Consider the following 15,816-nt stretch of genomic DNA (forward strand, 5'->3'; position numbering starts at 1 on the left):
GTGCAGGGGTAACATAGTAGCATGGATAAAGGATTGGTTAACGAACAGGAAGCAGAGTGTATGGATGAATGGGGCATGTTCAGGCTGGCAAGCTGCAACTAGTGGAGTGTCACAGAGATCAGTGCTGGGACCTCAACTATTTACAATCTGTATCAATGAATTGGATGAAGGGACCAAATGTATGGTCGCTAAATTTGCTGAAGACACTAAGATAGGTAGGAGAGTAAACTGTGAAGAGGACATAAAGAGCCTGCAAAGGGATATTGATAGGTTAAGTGAGTGGACAAAAATTGGGCAGATGGAGTATAATGTGGAAAAACATGAACCTGTCCACTTTGGCAGGAAGAAAAGCAGTATATTATTTAAATGGAGATTGCAGAACTTTGCGATGCAGAGGTATTATTTTTTATTCATCGCTGGCTAGGTCAGCATTTATAGTCCATCCCCAATTGCCCTTGAGAAGGTGGTGGTGAGCTGCCTTCTTGAAGCACTGCAATCCTTGGGGTGTAGGGACACCAATAGTGCTGTTAGGAAGGGAGTTCCAGGATTTTGACCCAACGACAGTGACGAATAGTTCCAAGTCAGGAAGGTGTGTGGCTTGGAGGGGAACTTGCAGGTGGTGGTGTTCCCATGCATCTGCTGAATTTGTCCTTCAAGGTGGTAGAGCTCACGGGTTTGAAAGGTGGTGTCGCAAGAACCTTGGTGAGTTGCTGCAGTGCATCTTGTATATGGTACACATTGCTGCCACTCTGCTTCGGTGGTGGAGGGAGTGAATGTTGAAGGCGGTGGATGGAGTGCCAATCAAGCGGGTTGCTTTGACCTGAATAGTGTCGAGCTTGAGTGTTGTTGCAGCTGCACCCATCCAGGCATGTGGAGAGTATTCCATCACACTCCTAACTTGTGCCTTGTAGATGGTGGACAGGCATTGAGGAGACAGGAGGTGAGTTACTCACAGCAGAATTCTCAGCGTCTGACCTGCTCTTGTAGCCACAGCATTATGTGGTTGGTCCAATTCAGTTTTTGGTCAATACTAACCCCCAGGATGTTGATAGTGGGGTGTTCAGCGATGATAATGCCATTGAACGTCAAGGAGAAATGGTTAGAGTCTCTCTCTTGTTTGAGATGGTCATTGCCTGGCATTTGTGCGGCGTGAATGTCACTTGCCATTTTTCGGCCCACGCCTGGATGTTGTCCAGGTCTTGCTACATATGGACACGGGCTGCTTCATTATCTGAGAGGTCGTGAATGGTGCTGAACATTGTGCAATAATCAGCGAACACCCCCACTTCTGACCTTATAAAGGAGGGAAGGTCATTGATGAAGCAGCTGAAGATCGTTGGGCCTACGACACGACCCTGTGGAACTCCTGCAGTGTTGTCCTGGGACTGAAATGAGTGACCTCCAACAACCACAACCATCTTCATTTGTGCTGGGTATGACTCCAACCAGCGGAGTGTTTTCCCCCAGATTCCCATTGACTGCAGTTTTGCTTGGGATCCTTGATGCCATACTGAGTCAAATGCTGCCTTGATGTCAAGGGCAGTCACCTCTGGAGTTCAGCTCTTTTGTCCATATTTGGACAAAGGCTGTAATAAAGTCAGGACCTGAGTGGCCCTGGCGGAACCCAAACTGAGTGTCAGTGAGCAGGCTATCGCTGAGCAAGAGCCACTTTATTGCACTGTCAACGACCCCTCCATCACATTGAATGTGATTGGGAATAGACTGATGGGGCAGTAATTGGCTGGGTTGGATTTGTCCTGCTTTTTGTGCACAGCACATACCTGGGTAGATGCCAGTGTTGTAGCTGTACTGAACAGCTTGATTAGGGACACTCTGAAAAGGAAGAACGTGCACAGTTATGGGAAGGCAGGGAAATGGCATTATGTGAATTGCTCACTTGGACAGCTGGTGCAGACATGATGAGCCAAATGACCTCCTTCTGTGCTGTAATAATTCTGTGATATTCTGGCAAATAATCTTATTGGTTGACAGTCAAGGTTTAAAACACTGGCTTGGTTAAGTATTCAAATAAAGCACAAATCAATGCAGTCTTACTTTTTTTTAAATAAAAGACTGATACAACACACATACCTGCTCAGTCTTAGCCTGGAACTCTCTGAGCTCATCTTCAGTCAGAGGCAAGAAGTTATCATCATTCTCAGAGCTCTCCTGCCAACCCATTGCTTTCAATAATCTGTGCAGAAATGAAAAAATGAATATTTGTTCAAAGATTAATCCTGTTACTGCTACAAAAAGATCTACATAAGAACTGTTAACATTTCTGTGTCATGTTTTGTTCATATTCGTTTAACTAAGCAAAGGTGGGGGGAGGGGGGGCAAGGCCTAGCAGATGTCCTAACAAGCAACACCACTGTGACCTTTCCTATTTATATGAACTTCTAAAATGTCATGCTTTCATTTGAACAGTCTATTATTCATAGATTTTAAACAATCAGCTGATGAATACTCAAAAACATTCCCAGACTCAAGACTGAAGCTGAATATACAGTGATTTTTTTCTAAACTTTGTTCCGAGCAAATGCCTATTTCACATGAGCAGTGGTGCATGGACAAGAAGTTGAAACCTTAAAAAAAAGTAGATAAAGAATTTTTTATTCTACCTCTGTGGATCATTAGCACCTGGTTTCTCTAATTGCTCTCCAGCAGCAACCAGAAAGCCCCAAGGCCAGAAACCAGGCACACAGCTGAAATTCATTTTACTCTCAGACGAGCCGGCGCTAGAATGCGACCCGATAAGCTCAGCCTAGATAAGCACAGTAAATTTCAGGCGGGCAGTGAGGTCCAAGAAAGTTGGCTTTGATATATATTAGTGCATCTATTTTATTAACATTAGAGACTGGGATCAAATTTTGCCATTTTCAACAAACAGCTCAATGTTCTCAGTTTCTTCCAATCTCCATATTTTTAGTGTTCTGCCTCTCTTTATACACCCAACACTAAAGGATGCTTCCAGTTGAGTACTGTAAAAACTGGTCTGACAGTCAGCAAGCATTCAGCTCTGCACATTATTCAAAATTAGAGTCCAAATGAGAGTACCAGTGACATGTGCCCAGCACTTGCTGACTAAGACGAGCTGTTACATAATCCAGCTGCAATATCTTTCAATGTTGGAAAAATGGAGACAGGCAGCATACTAGCACTTTAAAAACCACCAGAAGTGGTACTGATGAAGGGAGCAATAACAAGGACTGAGCCAAACTGTTGCAATTATCCTATTATTTTCAGCGATTTTGTCTTGCTAAATCACTTGTTTTTACTGATGGCATTTGTGGTGGTAATCAAATGCTTCATTTTTTGGCAAAGGGAAAGGAAAACTGGTACAGAATAAAGAAAATAAAACACAAAATGTTGCAGAGGTGTTTTAATACACTGTATGTCCAGATGCAGACAACTATCTGAAGTAAACACAAGGGAGACATACATATGCAAACTGGAAATCTCCAACTGCTGGCCTGTTCAAAATGTGTTTCATAATAGACCTCAATTGGATTCTTCCCTATACACTACCAGTGTCGCAGCTTTCAGCGATCAAGTTTTCACACCGTGGAAGTCTCTCCCCCCAAGACCTCTGCATTGCATCATTGCTCCTCTCTCTAAAGCCTCCTTAAAACCTACTTCTTCACCCAATTCCTCTCCTCCTGCTTGTTTCTGATCCTGAACTGTGACATATTTTGGGATGTTGTATTATATTGGAGGTACTATGCGAATATAAGTTGTTGCTGCAGTAAAGTAACCCGAGACATGTACCTGTACATAAGGAGCACAACAGGAATGGAAGTTGCAATCTGAAGAAACTTTAAAAAAAAAACTTCACAAACAGAATTGCTCCTAGGCCAGAATATTTATCTTTCGTATTTCAACCATTCCTTTTTAAAGAGAATGCTTATTTTGTGCCAATTAAGGTGAAGTTATGGACATTTTCTTCTGTGAACCTAAGCCCAAGTTAAATTGTTCAAATTTATTTTTACTTCCAGCTTCAACAGTGAATATAAAGATTTTCATCCCATTGATCTGTACCAAATCCAAATCTAGGTTTGTAGACTCATTGTACTATCCAGTCTGGTACAACACCTAAAAATAAATTCATCATAACAGGCTCACATGAAAATAAAAAATCATACCTATGTTCTGCTTCAAGAGAACTGGAAAGATAATCTTTTTCTGGGCCACAGAAAGACAGACTATGCTGATGACCATTTGCTTTCCCATTTTTCTTTGTTTCTGGATTATGTACACTGTCCTATTGGAAAAGCAATTAAAGTAAATAAATGTACGAAAAGTACAAATAGAAAGTGGATAGAACTACTTATGGAACACTGTTGTAAAATGGTACTGTTTCAATTCCAACTTATTCCAGATTATTGAATGATGAAAAAAAAACATGTTTTTAAATGAGTACTGGCAAGCATATAATGGGGGTAGGCAGCAATAACGCAGACAGCACACATAAAAGGCCCACAAATGAATCATACTATAACATGATTGTAAGAACTGATTGATACTGAAGTGAAGCAGGGTTTTATTTCATTAGATAACAGGGAAATGAGTTTTAATAACATGCTCTACTGTAGGCACACTGTTCAATTCACTGTAGAATATCTTGAGGTGTGAGCAGGATTACACAAATAATGGCTGCAAATCTGTGACAGACAACTCTCAAAGAAGCTGGATTTTTGAATTCCCATGCAAGATCATCAATGACAACAGCTTCAGTATCAGTAATCCTGCAGCGAGTCATCAGCAAAAAAACTAGCTTAACTAACAGCACAAACGAGATCCTCCAAAATAGATGACTTTTGACCAAGTTACTGGCCTGGATTTTGCAGTGGTAATGAGAGTGAAACTGTCAGCGTCGCGATCATTACTCCACTGAAACGGACAGTGACTTTGGACATCTGCACCTGTGCAGAATAATGTGGAAATTCAGAAGTTGCTGTTGGTGATCCACCCAGAGTTTAATCCCCAAACAAGCAATGAATTGATGAGAACTTCCATTTTTACGTTGTTAATCCCGCAGTAAAAACCCTGAAAATGTTGCACTTTGTTGAATAAAGGTGTAACTGGGTTTTTAACAGTATGCGATTACAACCTCAGTGAGACCATTAATGTTAAAACATGATACAAACTCCCCAAACCAATTTAAAGAATTATCTGACAAGATTTCACATTAAGACTTTTATTATAACTAAACTAAAAACAAAAATCTCCATTAACTAAATAGCACTTTGTAAGGAGCTGATACCCCAAATTACAGAGAGCTATTTTCTTCACTTATTAAAACACTTGTAAACCTCACTTATATGTACACCACACTTATATGTTACACCGTCCTCCTTGATGGTGAAATCTTTGCAGCTGAAAGTCCCACACTCCTCCCAGTTACGATCAGTTGGATCTCTCAGACTTTTCAAAGTCAATGTCCTCTTTGCTCACTTCTTCCTAGCACTTTCGACCTGGCCTTCTGTGTATAAGGTAAGCTCTGGTTGGTCTTTTACTCTGAAAATATCAACTTTCGAAACAGGTTCAAGTCTTTGTAGTCGTTCGCTGGTCTTCTGTTCAGCCTGCAGGCCTTCTGAAAATCTGTTGAAATTTATCTGGAATCAAAAGTCAATAGCCAATTGTCTTTTCCAATATACCAAGTCCACAAGGCTTTCCATTGTTTCCAGGTGTTAGCAACTGCCATTCATAATTACATTTTCAGAACCACTGACTCCTTGTTTATGATCTGAAAGTCTGGGAGGATGAAACCCATTGTTCTTCAGGTGCTATATCCCTGCAATCTCTGCTTTTCAGAAAGGTCTTTGATCTGTGTTCTTTGTTGTCCTGGTAACAAAGTCCCTGTCTTGTCCTTAAGCACAGTTGATGCAAGATCATCTGACTTCTCTTACTCCTTCTTAAACTACATTAAAAAAATCACAATCATGCGACAAAATCCAGCGTTCATATCACATACCAACTTCATACATCCTGCTAAATAGCTTCACTGACCCTGAAAAATTAATTTAATATTTGTGGAATGTCAAAATTCCATAAATTTTCGAAATGATTTTTTAAAAAACTTTGCTTATCTTTATTTTAGCTTCTATCTTAATCCAATCATACTCATTTATTGCTCTATCTGAAAACTTGAATTGAAAATGAAGAAATTCAGTGCTTTTAAATTCCTGCACATGAGAATACTTGAATACGATTGGCTGCTTACCCTACTTGCTGACATCCCTGCTGCTGGATGCCTGGAGATCCCCTTGACTTGGTGTCAGATTTAAACTGCTATCAGGAAAAGGGAAATCCACAGCACAGAGAACATTAGATCTTTGATGGCTGCTTTCTTCAAGGTCAACGGCATGAAGCAATTGCTTCACCGCTGACTGCAAAATATAGCCCATTGAAACTTTTTAATATAATTTTGGGAGCTCAAGAGGACTACTAGACGATTAAAGCTAAGTTCTTAATGAAAAATCAATTTTCGCTGCCTCAAATCTGTGTCAAATTGTTAACAGCTCAGTTGTATTCCTCAAATAGATAATCAATTAGGTATCATAAAATGGCAAAGCTGTTTGGAATAGGTTCCATAATAAAACAGGAAAACGAGAGATGTGAGACTGCTGCCACAACCAAATTTATGCTGCTCAAGGTACTTTTTTCAAAAAATTCATTCATGGGATGTGGGCGTCGCTGGCCAGGCCAGCATTTATTGCCCATTCCTAATTGCCCTTGAGAAGGTGGTGGTGAGTTGCCTTCTTGAACCGCTGCAGTCCATTTGGGGTAGGTATACCCACAGTGCTGTTAGGAAGGGAGTTCCAGGATTTTGACCCAGAGACAGTGAAGGAACGGCGATACAGTTCCAAGTCAGGATGGTGTGTGACTTGGAGGGGAACTTGCAGGTGGTGGTGTTCCCATGTATTTGCTGCTCTTGTCCTTCTAGTTGGTAGAGGTCGCGGGTTTGGAAGGTGCTGTCTCCAAGGAGCCTTGGTGCATTGCTGCAGTGCATCTTGTAGATGTTACACACTGCTGCCACTGTGCGTCGGTGGTGGAGGGAGTGAATGTTTGTAAATGGGATGCCAATCAAGCGGGCTGCTTGGTCCTGGATGGTGTCGAGCTTCTTGAGTGTTGTTGGAGCTGCATCCATGCAGGCAAGTGGAGAGTATTCCATCACACTCCTGACTTGTGCCTTGTAGATGGTGGACAGGCTTTGGGGAGTCAGGAGGTGAGTTACTCGCCTCAGGATTCCTAGCCTCTGACCTGCTCTTGTAGCCACGGTCTGTCTGTAGCCACGGTACTGTCAACATTTCCAATCAATCAAATAAAATATCGAATGAAATACACACAAGTTAGCTGACTACTGAAACCATGCAAAACTGATTAATCTTTTGTACATAATCTTTGATGTGGATTTGAATTGCTGAATAGTTAAAAGTTTTAATACAAAAGGACAAGAGTTCAGGAGGAAAGAGAGAGAGAACCAATTTTGAGGAGTTTCTCTCTTCCTCTTCACATCTCTTCAGCCATTAGGAGAGCAGTTGCCATTTATTTGATTGATTTAACTAAGCTCAACTATTTCCTGCACTTGATGTTTTTTGGTCAACTCACATACATATTCAACAATTTTCAAACAACACTACAGAGAAATTCAGGTGAACACAAGTCTTATTTGCTGGATATGCACCACATACTCTTTGCCATTAGGGAATAATGTCAATTACATAAGACCACAGAATTAACTGCAGTTTAACAATAGCCAAAGGCTTTGGAATGCTCAACCGTGCAAAGGAAAGTTGTTGCGTTTAATCAGCTAAAATCATATAACTTACCAGCACAGGTAACCTTCTTGCTTGCTGCACAGCTAAGCCCACCCCACTTGCTTGAGGACTAGCTTTCATAATCAGCTGGAAACTCAGAAGTAATTGCAATCCTTCGTCTCATCAATAAGCAAAGCTGGCTGGTCAACAAACAGCACCGTGAAAATACTTGAGACCAGCTTGGCACAGATTTTGTACTTACAAATCTGCCACACAGCAGTACCTTGGTTCCAATCCCAGGTAATCAGGAATCCCCATTGACCATATCTAAACAGGGCTGTGTTCTCGCACCCACACATTTTGGGATTTTCTTCTCCCTGCTGCTTTCACATGCGTTCAAGTCCTCTGAAGAAGGAATTTTCCTCCACACAAGATCAGGGGGCAGGTTGTTCAACCTTGCCTGTCTAAGAGCAAAGTCCAAAGTACGGAAAGTCCTCATCAGGGAACTCCTCTTTGCTGACGATGCTGCTTTAACATCTCACACTGAAGAGTGCCTGCAGAGTCTCATCGACAGGTTTGCGGCTGCCTGCAATGAATTTGGCCTAACCATCAGCCTCAAGAAAACGAACATCATGGGGCAGGACGTCAGAAATGCTCCATCCATCAATATCGGCGACCACGCTCTGGAAGTGGTTCAAGAGTTCACCTACCTAGGCTCAACTATCACCAGTAATCTGTCTCTCGATGCAGAAATCAACAAGCGCATGGGAAAGGCTTCCACTGCTATGTCCAGACTGGCCAAGAGAGTGTGGGAAAATGGAGCACTGACACGGAACACAAAAGTCCGAGTGTATCAGGCCTGTGTCCTCAGTACCTTGCTCTATGGCAGCGAGGCCTGGACAACGTATGCCAGCCAAGAGCGACGTCTCAATTCATTCCATCTTCGCTGCCTCCGGAGAATACTTGGCATCAGGTGGCAGGACCGTATCTCCAACACAGAAGTCCTCAAAGCGGCTAACATCCCCACACTACTGAGTTAGCGGCGCTTGAGATGGCTTGGCCATGTGAGCCGCATGGAAGATGGTAGGATCCCCAAAGACACATTGTACAGCGAGCTCGCCACTGGTATCAGACCCACCGGCCGTCCATGTCTCCGCTTTAAAGACGTCTGCAAACGCGACATGAAATCCTGTGACATTGATCACAAGTCGTGGGAGTCAGTTGCCAGCGTTCGCCAGAGCTGGCGGGCAGCCATAAAGACAGGGCTAAATTGTGGCGAGTCGAAGAGACTTAGTAGTTGGCAGGAAAAAAGACAGAGGTGCAAGGGGAGAGCCAACTGTGCAACAGCCCCGACAAACAAATTTCTCTGCAGCACCTGTGGAAGAGCCTGTCACCCTAGAATTGGCCTTTATAGCCACTCCAGGCGCTGCTTCACAAACCACTGACCACCTCCAGGCGCGTATCCATTGTCTCTCGAGATAAGGAGGCCCAAAAGAAGAAAAAGAAAAAAAGAAAAAGCTATCAAGGGATATGGAATAGTGCAGGAAAATGGCTTGAGGTAGAAGATCAGCTATGATCTAGTTGAATGACAGAGCAGGCTCGACGGGTTGAATGGCCCACTCCTGCTCCTATTTCCTCTGTTCCAAGGAAGATTGCCATTTGCTTGTCATTAGACCAATGACAAGCATGGGTTTCAGCAGATGGTAAGTTCCAGGAAATGCCCCCGAGTAGCATGGTGAGAAACACAATTCACCTCAAAACATGAGAGTGCACTTCTATCAGCTTCACAGCATGGAAACACACAGCCCATGAAATGACATTCTTCCAGTATGAAATGTAAAGCTTCATCAGCAGTTGTTTGTTTCTCTTACCAAATACAGAAACCCACAAAGGCATAGGAAAAGACCATCCATACTCTGGGACAAATGGCTCACTTATTGACCCCTCCACGATTCTCCACCATCTATACAATTCATATAAAGAGTGTAATGAAATATTCACTACTTGCCTGGATGGGTGCAGCCACAATATTGAAGCAACTCAACACCATCCAAGACAGAGCTGTTCAATTAATTGGCATCCCTGCCACTGGACGCATTGTCCACATCTGCAGTATGTAGTCTACAGGATGCACTGCAGGAATTTACCAAGATTATTTTAATAACTGCTCCCTCTACTGTGACCACAACCACCAAAAAGGAGAAGAGCAGCAACGTTGTGCAAACATTACCTCCAAGTCGCACAACATCCTGATTTGGACATGTATTGTCATACCTTCATTATTTGAGTCACTATTCTGAAATCCCCCAAGATTATCTGTCATTACTGGCAGACATATGCAAATGAAGCAGAAATAACATGGCCATGTTGTATGATCCAATTTTTGTAATCTTCATCTAAATTTTCCAGCAGGAATTCCCTAGTGCCTTTGCTTTTCCAAAGAGGAGGCCGAGAAGTAAAATGAGGACATCAGCCTGGACACGCAACATCAGAATAAGCAAGCAAAGGTGCATAAACTTCCACTCATTCTGGGAGCAATACCTATGGAAATAGTTCTGCTACATGCTGCAACTTCACTTACAAACCAGAACCATCCTTTTCAGCAACTGGCTTATTTCAGGCTGCCACTTCGGGAAATCACTGACATTTTCCAATAAGCTGTGTATAGCTACACTAACAAAACTTCCATTGCATTGCTTGCAAAAGCAAACAATGTTACTTCCTTCCCATAGTGTCAGCAATACAGTGCAGTAGGAATCCCAAAGGTCTAAGAAGTTATAGATTGCACCCAAGTATCCTAATATGGTCACTTGTTCAATGCCACTAACTTCAACGGGAAAGGATTTTATTTTCTCAATGTGTGGCTCATTTGCAGCCAACCAAACCACATAATGTAAGTGAATGCTTGAGGGAGGAAAATATAAACAAAGTATTTAATTTGATATGTAAAACACTTGTTTCACTAACTTCGAATTTGCCAAAGTCTCTGTGTTCCGAGATTTCGTCATTCCGGTCATCTTTCAGTGCCTTCAAAAACTCACTCTTCTTGTCTGTCTTCACCCGAGTGGGCTTCATTAAACGACCTGTGTTGATCTCTATTGGAGGGGTGGTGCTTGAAGGTGTCTTTTAAAAAAAAAGGAGTGCGTTTAGAAAATGTCTAAGTTCAGTGATAGCATTATCTAAAACAAAAAGGTATTATTTCCCTCCTTTTGTTATACTCCTTGAAATTCACAATGAGGGCATTCATAAACCATTATTTTTCAAAACTGAAATTGTACATGACATTTTATTTCAGACATTTTTGCCAACTGGTCTAATGCATTTGAACAGCAAATCAATACCAGATTTCTGAGATAAGATTAAGTAAAATAAATAGTTACATATGTAAAGCTGCCTTTCAGGCAATTTAAGACACTAGTAGGGAGAAATTTCAAGGAAGTATTTTCAACTGATTCCTTGAACGATAAAATCAAGCACCACAGTTAATTTTGGTACTCTGAAGACACCTTACAAGCTTTATAAGTAAAATAGGTCACTTTATCAATTAATAGAGTTCCTTGAATAAAAGAAAACACAAAATAGAGAATTACACAAGAACCATTCCTGCTCTGCCATCTTTGTAGCCATGACAGTTCTATCTTTTTTATCTCAATTTCTGCCTTTTGGTCATAATTCTAATTACTATTCAAATTTACTGCTCCCTTCTAAATACCCCAACTGACTTTAGGCCAATGGTTTTCTGGGATTGTGCAATTCACATTTTCACAACTCATTTACGCAAAGATGTTTTTTCAGGCTTTCTGAAATATTGTGCATACAAAGCAGGAGAAAAGGAAGAAATTGCAGGGATGGCAGGGTGGTTGGAGCAAGAGGGAGAAGGAAAAAGGGCCTTGTTCACAATATGCATTTTCAGGAAAGGAAGTGGTAATGCATAGTTACTTAAGGACAGTATTGCAGGTCACTGGTAAATAACACCGTTCTGATGAAAGGCCATCAACCTGAAACGTTATCACTGTTTCTCTCCACGATGCTGCCTGACCTGCACAGCATTTACAGCAGTTTGTTTCTATTTCAGATTTCCAGCATATGCAGTATTTTGCTTTTAAATAGCCTTGGACTGTGAACAGCCAGTATTAAGATCGAGCATTTCCAGCTGAGTTTCAGCGTCTATGAACAATCTTCTACTTTGGTGTATCAATGCTCTTCAACTCCAATTTTAATTGGCCATTCTACTGCACCCTACTTCCCATTAGACCATTCAAAGAAAAAGAGTTTGAATTAGTATAGTGACTTTCACACCTTAAACATCCCAAAGCGCTTCACAGCCAATGAAGTATATTGAAAAGTAATTATCGTTACAAAGTAGGCAAATACAGCAACCAATTTGCACAAGGTCCACAAACAGGAAACAGATAAATTACAAGATAATCAGTTTTAGCAGTGTTGGTTGAAGGATAAATATTGGCCACCACATCAGGAGAAATTCCCTACTTACCTTTGACTAGTGCCATGAGTACTTTTACATATACTCTAAACAAACCATTCCACTACACCCCATTGCCTATGCCAGGCCATTTATAGTGGCACATGAAGGTTTTGCATGTCAAAACACCCAAGTACAGCACCACAGAGTTGTAAAATGCAAGCCTGGTCCTTCGCTCTGTTTCTGATCCAGGCAATGGGAAAGCATTCAGCATTGTGCTGCTCTCACACAGCTCCTAGCAGCAAGCTCAAGAGCTAAACTTGCAGAAATCAGAGAATAACCTGGAATTCTGTTCTCCTGGCCACAAGGAGGCAGCAGAGTGGAAGCTAGGGGAGAAAGGGGTAACAGCCAAAAGCACTTTATATGATTCTTGTACATTTTTGATGTAAATGAATGCAGTGTCACACCTTGGTAGATGGTTAAAATGACAGAAGATATATAAAATATGACAGTACATGAGTATAATTTATCACATCAACATCCCAAGTCCGCTAAATGAATTAACTTTAACCGAAATTAATCTGCACCAAACGGTGTCCATTCCACTCATTTATAGGAGTAGGACTTGCCCCATGTTGGTAATTATTTCCATTAAATAATAAAGCAGAAAACTATGGCCACATTTTCTGTATATTGTCCCTGACACCTATTCAAAACCTCCACTTTATGCATTTAAAACATCTAAAAACACTATGTTCAGATAGATTTTTATAACACATTGCTAGTTGACTTTTTGCAGAAGTCACTAACAGTGGAGAAAGGAATTCTGAGCATGTTATCTATCTGGACTTAAGGTTCTGTACAAGAGATTATTAGCAAATATTACGAGTGCACAGAATTGGAGGTTACTTGTGACATTGGTTAGTAACTGGTTAGGAGGTAGGAGACAGAGAGTAAGGATTGGTGAGACATGATAATTGATACTACCAAGGAATCTGTAATGGTCTTAGTTTTTCACTCTATATATTAATGACTTTGAAGAAGAATAGTATATCCAAGTTTGCAAATAACACTAAGTCAGGAAGCATAGTAGATTGTGTGGATGCAAGCTGGGAGTTACAAAGGGGCACACACAAACTAAGTGAGTGGGCAAAACTAAAGATAAATGGAGCTCAATATGGGGAAGTGCGAGTTTATCCACTTTGGATCTGACAAAAACAATTTAGAATTCTCTCTTAATGGTAACAGACTAGGTACTGTGGAGGATCAAAGGGATTTAGGTTCCATATACATGAATCACAGGCACAAAAGGTAATCCAAAGGCTACTAGAATGTTGTCCTTTACCTCAAGGGAGTTGGAACTAAAAATGGAATAAGTGATGCTTAAATTATACAGAGCTTGGTCAGACCCCATCTGGACTGCAGTACTCAGTTTTGGGCACCAAGCCTAACCAAAGCTATATTGGCCTTAGAAGGGGTACAGCACAGAATCGCCATAATTATACCAGGGATTAAAAACATTATGGGGCCCATTGCATAAATCTGACCTGTATTCCCTTGAGTTTAGAGGTTTGAGGGGTGATCTAATTGTGGTATTTAAAATGAATAAGGGTTCAACAGGGTAGATGCAGAGAATCTATTTCATTTGATTCCAACCCCCAGGTAGAGGAATCCAGAACAAGAGGGTATAATCTTAAAATTTGTGCTCGCCCATTTAAGAGTAAAATCAGGAAGTACTTCTCCACACAAAGGGTAATGGAAATCTGTAATGCATTAGTGTTGGGTCAACTGAAATTTTCAGGACAGAGATAGAGTTTTGTTAGGATAGGGTTTCAAGGGATATGGAACAACAGCATGTAAACAAAGTTAAGGTACACATCAGCCCTGATCTAACGGAATGGCAGATAAGGCTCAAGGGGCTGAATAGCTCTACCCTTATTCCTATGTTCCTGCATAAGAAGCTATTGATAAAGAGAGCAAAATGGAGCACAAGAGCATTTTAAAACACAATGACTTTTAGACAAGCACTTCCCCTGCCATATTGTGCACCAAAACCAATACCAAAACAAGTTCCACCATTGCACGTTAATAAACAAAACTGTCCTCTCATGGAGTATGTTAATAAAGTGTACTAGAAAGAAAAGGCATGGCTATAGATCACTGCTGCACATTAAAGTGTTTTGGGATCTCTTACAAACTGGCAATTCCAAGGTAATGCTCAGAGCAGATTTTAATACGTCATGAAGGAGATAAATGGTAATATCATACAATACAAAATAAAATTGCATTGCATTAAGATCATACCTCTTTTGGAGAAATGTGACAACTACTACTAAACTGTGCTGAAGGTTTGATCATCACAACAGGACTTGTAAATGCTGAATCTTGGCCAGAGTAAAGTAAGCCAGGTTTGTTCTCCCTTCCAGTTGATTTCCATGGACCTGGCTACATTTGAAAACATATGGGAAGAAAAAAAAAATCATGCTATTAATTTTCTGTGTACAACATTACTGAAACTTTGTGATTCCGAAGGTTTCTATCAAAATCAGCAAGATCTTTAAGAAGCATGAGCAAACTGATGGACTACAAAAGTGTGTTCTGGGATCCAATTGGGCCTCAAGTGCATTTTACTGTCCATCTTTAATACAGACACTCAGAGATTGCAGTATTTTTACACCATATTTGTTTATGGTGTAAACAATGCTGCAGAAAAGATGTCCGAATCAGATTCTCCATAAAATATTCAGCATTCTAACCACTACAATGGTTTAACTATGCAGGGTAGGTGAAAACATGTTGAAAAATCTTTATAATTGTTTATCTGTCTCCAGTAGCCCATTTGGGTCCACATCACTGAACATCTGCTTTCCCACAGAGGAGAGTTGGAGAAAAAAAAAAACTGCTCGAGTATCTTGCTCCTTCACAGTCAGAGTTAAAGCCTAGAAATTACCCTTGATATTAACATCCAACACATACGTATAACAATCTTTTGTCCAGTATTTCAAGGAAGCAGTTAGTTTATTTCAAATAAATAGGATAGCATCTCAGCTAAAATACAGGTCAGGTGAATGCCATACGAGTGCATGAAGCATCCATACCCTAAGATTACAAATAGTATTTCTGGCCTCACTTGGCATATATCTACGATCAAATGAGAGAAAATGGGTAGAGCTGTGATTGAAACATTAGGAGCTCTACAAGTACAATATCAAAATCAAACAAACTTAAAACGACAAATGATAAAACCAAGCCACTTGCTAAACAAAACAGTGAGCAATGTAAAGTGTAGTGAGTATGTGAAAAGGGAGAGTAGAAAGGCTAAAACAGAATGTGAGAAAAAGGTAACATTTAAAAAAAGGTAACAGTAAGCATGTGAAAAGTAAAACAATTAAATACAGAGCAGGACTGCTTAGGAATAAATCTCTTTGCAGAGAATGAAGGTGTTGCAGAGACATGGTGGAGATATTAGATAAGTATTTTACATCAGTGTTTACAAATCATGACGAAAATGAGAATATAAGTGTATTAAAGGAGGATGGGGTAGGGAGGTGGTGGCGAAAAGGACTTGGCTCCGATAAATGTAGAAAAGGACTTGGTTCTGAAAAAGATTAGCAGAACTCAATGGATAAACCA

At 40.8% G+C, this 15,816-nt stretch overlaps 1 protein-coding gene across 2 annotated transcripts in view; it reads right to left on the reverse strand.

Annotated features, from left to right (window-relative positions):
* The window catches only part of gpbp1l1 (GC-rich promoter binding protein 1-like 1), an 87,651-nt gene that overhangs the window by 12,147 nt on the left and 59,688 nt on the right, over positions 1-15,816 (reverse strand). For both annotated transcript variants that reach the window (XM_068037069.1, XM_068037068.1), the window contains exons 8-11: positions 14,488-14,628; positions 10,728-10,883; positions 4,143-4,261; positions 2,092-2,194 (exon numbers count right to left, since the gene is read on the reverse strand). In XM_068037069.1, the coding sequence (XP_067893170.1) occupies positions 2,092-2,194; positions 4,143-4,261; positions 10,728-10,883; positions 14,488-14,628 (519 nt within the window). The remainder of the gene's footprint in view (positions 1-2,091; positions 2,195-4,142; positions 4,262-10,727; positions 10,884-14,487; positions 14,629-15,816) is intronic.

The sequence above is a fragment of the Heterodontus francisci genome, chromosome 8, assembly GCF_036365525.1.
Source record: "Heterodontus francisci isolate sHetFra1 chromosome 8, sHetFra1.hap1, whole genome shotgun sequence".
Lineage (NCBI taxonomy): Eukaryota > Metazoa > Chordata > Chondrichthyes > Heterodontiformes > Heterodontidae > Heterodontus > Heterodontus francisci.